The sequence below is a fragment of the Pundamilia nyererei genome, unplaced genomic scaffold (genome assembly GCF_000239375.1).
Source record: "Pundamilia nyererei isolate P.nyererei 1_Seehausen unplaced genomic scaffold, PunNye1.0 scaffold00219, whole genome shotgun sequence".
NCBI classification, from domain to species: Eukaryota; Metazoa; Chordata; class Actinopteri; order Cichliformes; family Cichlidae; genus Pundamilia; species Pundamilia nyererei.
This window is the reverse complement of record NW_005187620.1, coordinates 763,002-773,727: the sequence shown is the minus strand read 5'-3', so window position 1 is coordinate 773,727 and position 10,726 is coordinate 763,002. Positions and strand designations below refer to the sequence as shown.

At 42.2% G+C, this 10,726-nt stretch overlaps 1 protein-coding gene across 3 annotated transcripts in view; it reads right to left on the bottom strand.

The window, feature by feature from the left end:
- Positions 1-9,937, bottom strand: part of ppm1e (protein phosphatase, Mg2+/Mn2+ dependent, 1E) — a 52,932-nt gene extending 42,995 nt beyond the window's left edge. The window contains exons 1-2 of one of the 3 annotated variants that reach the window (XM_005748331.1): positions 9,757-9,937; positions 9,451-9,644 (exon numbers count right to left, since the gene is read on the bottom strand). In XM_005748331.1, the coding sequence (XP_005748388.1) occupies positions 9,451-9,635 (185 nt within the window). In that variant the 5' untranslated portion in view covers positions 9,636-9,644; positions 9,757-9,937. Of the gene's footprint in view, positions 1-9,450; positions 9,693-9,756 lie in introns of all 3 variants that reach the window. The other 2 variants (XM_005748333.1, XM_005748332.1) reach the window with 2 other exon arrangements.
- Between the last annotated feature and the right edge of the window lie 789 nt (positions 9,938-10,726).

The following is a 10,726-nucleotide window of genomic DNA, read 5'->3' as shown; positions in this document are numbered from 1 at the left end:
TGTGTGTGTGTTTCCCGCTAATATCTGTAGATATTTCAACAAATGTATCAATTATCTACAAAAATCACATATTGTGAAAGCCCCCAATAAACACTCAGATTTAGCACTATGCTGGTTTCCATGAACAGGATGACCTGGGATGGAGTTGAATTCTGGGACTGAATTGTTAGTGTTGGTGTGTGGATGGATGGTACATCTCAAAGTAACACACGCATGAATGTCTCAGAAGAATAATGCATTGTAATGAGATGAAGTCATCCACTTTACCTGTCAGTGGTTTTAGTGTTGTGGCTGATGGGTGTACGCACCAGCATAACGCCATCCACGTACATTTCAAATCAAACTGTGTTTAGAGAGAGTAAACCGCAACCTCTTCTTTTCAGATGTGACTCCCAGCTGCCTGGAGGAAAATGGATTAATACACACACACAAGCTCTGTCCACACCTCCAATCACGTTCTAGCACACCAAGTGCTTCACCCACCCCCTATTAACGCACACATTCACACGCAGAGGGGATCTCTCTCTTTTTGCACAAGTCTATTATTAGCTGTTCAACCCAGAGACAAACTAATGACACGTTGGGATGAATCACCAGAGCTGCTGCCTCCGACTATCATTACACTCACAGCAGAGCTACTGTAGAGACATCCATGTAGGATGCTGGCCACCACAAATATAAACACACTCATACCATTAGTCTGCTTCAACTGCTACAGCTTCTCGTCCATTAGCGTCCGAAGCCCACGTGTCTGCAGGTACAAATCTAGATTCAGCAAATACCCACTGTTTTATTTCATATCAAATCCATCTGAGGATTTAACCTCATTACTGTGTCGATGGCTTGACAGATTCATATCCTAAAAATTTTTGTCAATAACCCCTGCAAAGCTTTTTAGCATCTCTCAGCCTCAATGCTCAGACCGATCAGGTATCAGCCAAACTCCACACTCAGCACGTATTCTCTGTAAATATCTTCATTACATTACAGTTCAGTTACATGATCAGTCAGTTCTAACAGCCACAGCAGAGCCTCCTGTTACCGTGCATTAAAATTATCCAGGCAGTGAGGTATATAAACAGCTTCCATCTGGGAAAGGAGATTTCTTTTGCATTGCAGAGAAAAATAAGAGGCGCGCATGCACCATAAGAAGTTCAAATCCGCCCCAAGGCCTTTCTTGATTCCTCTCCCCATTGTCCTATCAAAATTAAGCCTAAACAATTTTAACTGTTTTACAGTGCTTTGCTCATAAATTTTTCTTAAACTAGTTTCGGGTGACCTGTTCCAAAGGGTCATCGTCTTCTGATGACCAATACCATCACCAACAGGTTGGCAGAGGAAGCACAGGTAGGCATGCTCCCTCGGGCCTAGAGACTGGTCACCAATGGTCACGAGCTGCTGGTGGAAAAATTGTTTGAAAGACCTCCTTGCAATAATTTTGGTCACTAGCAGGTTGCCACGGGCACTGATTTGTCTACAACCCCCCCGCTAGTTATTGTCCAAGCAGTACTGAAACTCTGAAAAGTGCGACTCGAATGGAAATCGCCTACAAAATAAGTCAAGCCTATTCTAACATGTTATGGCGGAACTTTTACTTTTAAGGCAAATGTCCTCTATTTCTGGTTTTCAAGTAAAGAGAATTCAGTCAAACAAATCGCATGGAGGTCTTTGATGCAGCACACTCTTTAGCGTTTGACGGCAACCTCAAAATAATTCACTCACAAACCAATTGGGGACTATGTATTTTTCCCTGGTGACCAGATGATCATTCAAACCGGACTCTGCCTGAGGTTGTGCTTCCAACCCTTCATGTTTGCCCCGAACACAAAAAAGACAACACTGCTCTCTCTCAGCAGCACATACGTGTGCTGACACTGTTGCCTCACAGTAAGAAGGTTCCCGGTTTGAGGAGTTTGCATGTTCTCCATGTGCCTGCGTGGCTTCCTCCCAGGTTATCTCGGGATTCTAATGTGGCTGTGAATGCGAGGAAGATAAAGAGCTTAAAGCGTAGAGAATAAAGTGCAGTATGACTGTATAGCTAGATGTAGTCTAAATTGCTTTGAGGAGTCACTAAGACTAGAAAACCTCTATAAATTAGAGAGATGAGAGACGTCTTTGCATGGTTACCTGTTCTTTGCACGATTTAGCCTGCCGTGATAAGTGGACGGATATCAGCCGAGCATCTTAAATGGTATCAACTTATAGCATCTCCCTTGCTCTTTACTTTTTTCATTTTAGATCTCGAGATCTACAAGCATTAATCATATCTGGAGATGGCTACATGAAACTACAGCGAGGCAGACTCTACTTGTTATCAGTCCTGTTATAATAATAATGTTAAACTGATGAGTTAACAGGGAAATGAGCAAATTGCCCATCACCTCGACCCCGTGAGGACGTTGTCCATTCACACAAACCCAATTTAAACCATAAGGTGATGATTATCACATACATACCATGACATACATAAAGAAACATACATGACATACAAAAAAAACAAGATTCAAGAGAGCCCAAATTATATCACAGCACAATACAACCCATTGATCTCATTTAAGAGGAAAGATAGCTGCTACATATATTAACACAGCTACTTTTGGCTGCTTATTTGGTTAGCACTGGGGATAACCCCATGGAAATGTAAAAGAGGAACTCAGGGTCAGAAAAATAGTTTTTCCGGTTCTACCCATTATTCCAAACAGCCAGAGCAGGAAGCTGTTTTCAGCTTTCCTTCCCCGCGTCCCTTTACGCTCATTTAATTCTTTTACTGCATCCCTATAAAAGCAAAAGACCAAGACCCTGTGTTAAACTGAAAAGGGATTTTATGTTATAGTTAATGTTTATTTATTTATTTTGCAAAGTAAACTATAAAACTCGGCTCCACATTCTGCTATAAAATGTCCTTCCCACTGATCTGAACACACTGTCCTCAGACAACCAGAAATTAAGGACATGCCAACTCAAACAAGTAAAACTAAGGAGCTAAATAATACAGTGAGAGTGGACCAGGCAAACTGATTGGCCGTGTTGTTGTCTGAAGCACTGTTATCAAACTTCACATACAAAGACGCTTGATTGAAACATGATTAATCTGCTGCTGTTCCTGCCTGCTGTACTCAGACTGACCATTGTTACTCTAAGCAAGAGGATACCTGGGTTGCTACAATGATAAGTGCTGTAAATTATGTAAAAAAACAAACAAATAATACACGCAGCTAATACTTCTGCATTTCCACTCGCAGCCTTAATGCACAAAGAGCCCAGCTTTAAGAGCTTGCAGCCAAGGTTAATGGGCGCTTAAGTGATACATTAGATCGTGTATCGGGTCTGAATTGGAGGTGATACGTGATCTATGTGTTGCCTGTTTCTCCTGTACCTGCAGGACTGCCTCCAGCCTAATACTGAGGGAGCTCATTTTACATGTTAAAACACTTTAAACCAGACGCCACTTAAATCTGCAAGATCGGCTGCTAAAGTGATGAACTTTCCTGGTTGGATTCAAGTAAAATAACAGATTTTAAACAAGTTGAGGAAACAACACTGACACATCATCCACTTTTTAGTTTGAGCTGTAAGTTTTTCTGACCCCTTTGCAAATGTGATTCACTCTCTTTTTTGCTATAATTTTGGTTTCAACCATCTCATAACGCGTTCTGTTCATTTTGATCTGATGAAAGTTTAGACAGTTTTTGTGTTAATTCCCGATATAAAATAGAAGGACCTACTTCTGGGACTGAAAAGTGAGGCTTTAACCTGAACTCTTTCCCTTCAGGCGGAAACTTCTCTGGCTGTAAACGGTTGTATGGAAATCTACGGGAAACCGACCCTTTAGCTCCGTTGATCTATGAGCTTATAGTCTCAGTCATTAGTTTTAAGTATTATTCAACACAAGATGATGTTTTTTCTGTCAATTATTGTCCCAATATGGTCAAAAATTAAGATACAATGGAGATGACGCTGGAGAAAATGCTCTGCTCAGGCTCATACACTGCAGGGCTCTAGTTTTAATAGAAAACTACATCATGAAAACTGTGACGTTTCACCAAATCTGTTTTGTGCAGCCAAAATGTTTCTGGCAGAAAACGCTCATCTCTAGGCTTCAAAACAGGACTTCAGAAACCGATTGGAGTGAGGTCACAGTAGCTATGTCCCATCTTTTATACTGTCTCTGTCAACTACTGCTACTGTCTTCAAGCACAAGCGCTTTTTATCATTTTGCTAGTGCGATAAAACAGTCAAACTGGAGCCCTGCAGCGTGCATGCTGCTCATTTCATTTTCAATATTTATCATATTTGGCTTGTTGTCGTCCCAGCAATAGTATGGTTTGATGTGTATCTATGTGTATTTTTCTAGTTTTTTACCATCTCTGATATACAGCTTGTTTTTGTTGGTTTGTTCAGAGGCCGTGCTCTCTTGCAAGAACTCTCCTTGAGGCACAACTTCTGAGAGTGAGCACCCACTCGTCACTGCATGTGAGAAAAACAGTGAGACGGATATTATTGTTTCCAACTTTCTCCCTGACTGATTATTTTACTTGTAAATATTGCCAAATGGTCTGGACAGAACGAGTTTAAGAGCTTTTCTCTGAAAACAGCTGCAGCAGCCCAACACAGCACAATGTGAGCAATAAGAGCAACATAAAACTTACCTAAATTACATAAAACTGAGCCGAAAATCAGATTCATCCAATCATTCACTGATTCAACCCATTCAGTGCACAGTAATTTAAAAATGTAGTGAAACATTGGGGTTTAAACATCTTCTCTGCTAAGTCTAACTAGTTATAATAATAAGTTCATTGAGGTTTGGGGGGGAAATTGTGGATTTTATTGAAGCAAACCCGAGTAGCGTGTGAATCTGAAACAGTAAATGAAAGGTCGTCTCTACAGTTAAATGTTTTATTGACCCATCCATCAACCCGGGCTGCTTCACACGTCCAACTGTTAGTAAATTTTATGGCTCTGCAGTAAATTACTCCCACTTCTGCTCCCAACTGACCAGCGTCATGGCTTCTAAACATATAGTTTTGCTCCGCTGGCTGAAATGACTGATGCTTTTGTTTATCTTGGAGAGCCGATCTGGGATATTCATGTTTCCCAGAAGACGAGTCCTCTGGGTTTTTGGGAACCAACTGACTTTTCCTTAAGCAGTATATATTAATTAATAATTTAACGTCTCCAACATTTTGCCTTGGGTATATAAGATGGGAGAAATAAATGGCCCTGTTTGACCTTCATGCAGTAGCTCCTCAAATCTGTCTCCCTTGAAAATATAGTGTTACATGGAGAGTGGCCAATGAGTGATTCATTGCCTCTAACAAGCCAAATGTACAACAAAGTGCCTCTGCCAGAAAACAGAGACAGTGGGATATTTTACAAAGTAAGCCTGTGCATTGAGCTGCAGTTATTTTGGTAGGCTTGGCTAATGGATGCTTCACACATCCAGATTGGACGGACTCTTATTTTTAAAATGACTGCCACAACTTTAGCTTTTTACTCGAATCCGATCAGCAGTAACTCTCACACGATGAATCACACAGAGCTGCGCAAAAATATTACTACAGTACATATAAAACACCCACATCTTGCAGCCATGCTTCTGCCTTGTTTCACCTTCACACCTGTTTCAGAGGGCATGAAGTTTCCGAGGGCTGTAGTAAAACGAAGTTCAAGCAATAACAGCATCTAAGACTAATATCATTCTCCAAATGGCCTAGTTCACTGTTATATTACCATTTATGTATTACAGATGAACAAACATGCTGTGTGGCAGTTGGCTAAAATGTTTTTTCACACCTACTTTTACTTTTTGGTTTATCTTTAGTTATAAAAACTCAGTCTTATGTAATAATCTTGGTGTGCAGCAATTATTTTGCATTATTATTGATAGTATTTTAATTCATTTATATCATCAAAGAATTATTACAAAGTTAAGAAACAGATAAAGAGGCAATGTGGAATACCTTTTGATTAAAGATTGGGATATTTTCCAGGGTTGTCTTAAGCAAGGTGCCTGAATTGGTAACTAGTCCACTGAAAGATTAGGTGTGCTACTTTTTACTAGTAAGCTGTCGGGTTAAAGATCAACTAATGTCCAATTTCATCACATCAGACATTTGTACTTTCATATGCAGCTCTGTCAGTTCTGAAATCGGTTGAATACAACCAAGAATGTATGAACTAACAGTCACTTCTATAGAAACCCATCAGATTCAAACTCTTGCTTCGGGCCTCAACTTTCTGCTTCCTTGGAGTGGTTTGGCACCAGGTGGTGAGGGTGGAAGCTCACGTTCACCCAGCTGAAAGCTCAGACTTGTGAGTCAGAGCGAAGTCACACATCTTTGGATTAAAGTATGAAGCGCATTAGCGAGTAGACTCCTAATGTGCAGTATGAACTGGAGGAATCATCACAGAAAACCAAACCTGTTTTAGTGTCCATATGGGCAGCTAGATGAAATATATGATGTGTGATTTTGGGCTTTCCAAGACACTCATACGATCAAAGATGGCTGCTGTTGATCCACTAACCAGCCAAGCAATAGGAAACGTGCATATCTACAGTGCAAATCTGAAATTTTAACAAAGATTGTGTGATGTCTCCTCCCTGTGTATTCCACCTCTGTATTATCACGATGCAGGAGGGAGGGTAGTGCAGACGTGCATCTCCGTAGGTGATATCATCGTACAGGCGACATGTTTTGTCGTATCCAGGTTTATAAAGTACACGAAGCACAGTGTGAAGTGCAGTGACTGCTTAAGGCCTCAATCACAGTAGAGGAAAAAATAGATCATCAACCTCCGTGTGACCACAAAAAAAAACATGGTTGGTGAGCGATTGCATTTAAATGGTTTCCCAGACGTTGAGGTTGTGAAGCTCCCTCAACGTCTTGTCGAAGGTAAGTGTGCAACAAGCTTGGAGTAAACTTGGGTTGTGTTCCCTTTTGTGACTTTAGCTGAACCCGGCAACACCAAGAGATTTTGAGACTTGTGCTGTAATGTTGAGAAAAATTCTACTTTTTGAGTTTTCAAATATGTTGCTAAACTTAAAAATTCTGGCCGCTTTTGAAGTTCTACACAAAACTAAGGGAGAAGCTGATCGTTGTGGGGAGTGATCACGTGGTCCAATAATCACCTTGGCTGTTTTGTTTTATTAATAAGTGTAAGGCAAAACTGCTGCTGTGAGGAGTATCACACCTGTAAATACTCTTTGAAAACGTACTCCTACCTGTTTACTTCTGTCATTTAAGAGTTAAGTTTGATTAATTGCACAGTTTTACTAAAGGCTAATCAAAACTCTGTAAGCCCACCTTGTGGTTGATCGGTTGCTGAAAGATCAGGCACGCCTACTGTGAAGCGTTGAAGCAGTGGGTAAAAAAATATCTATATATATCTGTAATACAGTCCCAATCACTTGTTTGTGATTGGATCGTGAGCGACAATCTTTAAACATTACAGCTTTCACTAGATTAGCATTCACTGTGAGTATCAAAGTATCACGAAAAGATGGAAGTGTGATGTGACATTGCAAAAGATGAATGTAGTGGCATCATGAAGCCTCAAACTTAGTATTTTCACTATCGTCATCTTGATATTTGATACAAAATGTGACGGAAGGATCAGTCCGAAGGGAAAACAAAGACATGCATCCTCATTGGCTGGATTATTATGCTGGATGATCCTCCTTTCTAACTCTAATAATAACTATTTTTTACAAAATTGACTTCATGTTTTAATCTATGACCTTAAACTAGTGACTGAACCTAGGAAGTCATCAGGATGGCATTTACTGAGGTCATGGATCATAGGAGCCCACAGTCATTTTCCCATAGACTTCTATAATCTGGACTTCTTTATGGAACCACATGAGTCGCCCCCTGTTGGTCATTATATAAAAATACTGATTTAAGGTTAAAGGCACTTCTATCTTTCATGCTTTCTTTGGATATTGTAGAGGTTTCTCAAATACAGAAGACATTAAAAAAAAAAAGCTCAATAAATTTAGAGTGGGTAGTAGCTAATTCCTCCTCTATTGTGCATCTCAGTTTGGAAACCTTTACACGCAGTGGTTATGTATTGTACCTGCTAATAACTTGTTAGCTCCTGCTCTTTGAATATTTAAAACCAACAGGCACAGGCACGCCATGCAGCTGCTCCTAAAGAGCATGAGTTAAACAGAAAAATCTACAGGTTTTTTCATACTGTTCCCACTCTTTGTCCTTTGGGGTTAACCTGCATGTGAAGACAGGGAGAGGGAGGGGTGGCAAGCTGCGCTTGATGTTAAGTGCTGAACGGTCAGTGACCTTGTATCCGCCAGCCAAACAAACCTGGACATTGCGATAGAGACAGCCTGAATGTGCGGTGACACTGATCTGGATGTGGCTGCTGCTGCAACAGGTTAAATACGCTCTGCAGAAAGCACCTGAGAGCACTCCGGGCTGTGCGTGAGTTTATCTTCACCACAGCTGGAAGAGCATGCATGCAGACTGGTCGGTGCAGTCATTTTCAACATGCAACCATGCAGTCCCCTTGCCACTCGGTGCCCTAGATGAGTCCTTCCACCCTCTTCTTCCCAGCACAGTTTCTGCACCTATTTTAGATTCAAAAATCAGGCCAGGCAGCAGAGCTCAGGGCAGCCGTACATTTCTGTCTCAGCTTTACCGTTCATGCCAAGTTTGTTCGTGCCTCAGAAGCTGGATTGTTACTAATTTAACTGAGCAGCTGTTAAATTAAAAGCGTACATGTTAGAGAAGAGTCCACTCATAAACATATCTGTACTTTGCTTCTTTTCCTTTCGGAATGGGATTGAGGTTGAGGTAAACAGCACACATCTGTTAAATGTCACTGATATAAATGTGGTAATCTCAGTCTGCGGCCATTCATTCAGTCTGCGACTTGGATTTTAGAGCGTAACGATTCAGGCTAATAACGTAACCGGTGGGTTATTTTTAGCCCGTGAAGATGCGCTCAGCAGTGATGGCGATGGCTTCCTCCTCCTCCTACACCACAATGACGTCGTGCTGTTACGCAAAACCAGGGGTTCACCTTTTGTGGACCTACAGCTCCGACACCGCTAGCGTAAATTTCTGGCACAAAACAGGCGCAAGTGCGCAAATAAAACACGCAGAACAACACGAACACATTCCAAGGCGAGGCGGCTTTTAACTTCTGCTTTAGCTTTAATTCCGCATCTGTAACGGCACTTGTCTAAACTTGATGCTGGCACACCCTGGTATGCCCAGAAGCAGGCGGCTGGCCGCCCGCGAGGGCAGCAGGCTCCGGGCATCCCGCTTCATCCTGCTCTGGACCCAGTCGGGGTCGCAGCTCCGCTCACCTGGCGCAGCTCTCCACAAAGTAGAAACCCACATTTCAAAAGCACGGCCACTGACATTATCTGACTACACAGAGACACGGAAATGACAGCATGCCACGAACAAAAAGTGGACACTTAACTATTTGTAGAGGTGCTGGAGACACAGGTCGAGGCATTCCCCCTCCACTTCGTCCTCAGACACCAGGTCCGACAAGGGGCGCATCGGCAGCGGGTCGCCCTCCTGCAGAGGCATCCTCATCTCCCGAATAAAGAGCTCCAAGAACCGTCGGAAGGTTTTCTCCTCTGCTGTAGAGCCGGCCATCATTTCTCATTCCTGGACAGACAGAGACAGCTCCGCCCGTCAGTACACTAACTTTCCGGGCTAAGAAGAGAAGAGTCAGTACACTAACCGAACTAGTTGGACTGACAGTGCAGTACCATACTACCTGAATAAATGTGTACTACCGGAGGAGCAGGGCCGTGGACTACCGACGCGTCTGAAAGCAGCGGACCCGACTGGATGAGCAGACCGTGGCCTCTACGGTTACACTACAGGACGAGCTGTCACAAGCTGGACTGAGCCCCCATTCAGAGCCGAGCGGGAGCGCGCGCCGTGTTATCAGGGATTTCGGATGATCAGAGGGCGGTGACGTCAGAGAGACGACGCCAAAGCGGGGTCGCGAGCGCGCACGCAACGTTGCCTCCTGACGTCCCGAGACCTTTCTGAAGACATGCCATCACGATGAATGTGATAGGTGTTTAAAGTAAACACGAGTGGAGGAAGGAATTCAGATATTTAACTCGAGTACAACAGTACTAACATATCACAGTCAGAATGGATTCACTACATATATATATACACACACAGAGCACTTTATTACAGCTTATACAGAGAACTTTATTATACTATTTAAATGTATTAGTTTTTATGTGTTTTCATTTTGTGAGTTAGTTTTAGTGCTTTTTTTAAATATAACTTTTTCTTAGGTTGTAGTATTCTTGCAGTATTTTTGGGAACAGTACTATGACTATGTTTCAATTTACAGAATTATTAATATATTTTGAGGAGAGCACGATGGCGTCGTCATTAGCACTCTGCACTCCGCACACAGCAAGAATGTCCTGGGGTTTGGATCCACCATCTGGCCGTGGCCTGTCTGTGTGGAGTTTCTGTGTGTGTGGGTTCTCTCCGGGTACTCCGCCTTTCTCCCACAGTCCAAAGACATGCAGTTGGTGAGGTTAGGTTAACTGGTGGTTCTAATAGGACTGAATGTGAGTGTGACTGCTTGTCTGTCTTTCTGTGTTAGCCCTGGCTAGAGACTGAAATGATATACTGTATATATCCACTTGATAAAGAAAATAACAGGACTGATAAAAGCATGTATTTTACTAAACACTGATACCTCAAACAGGAGT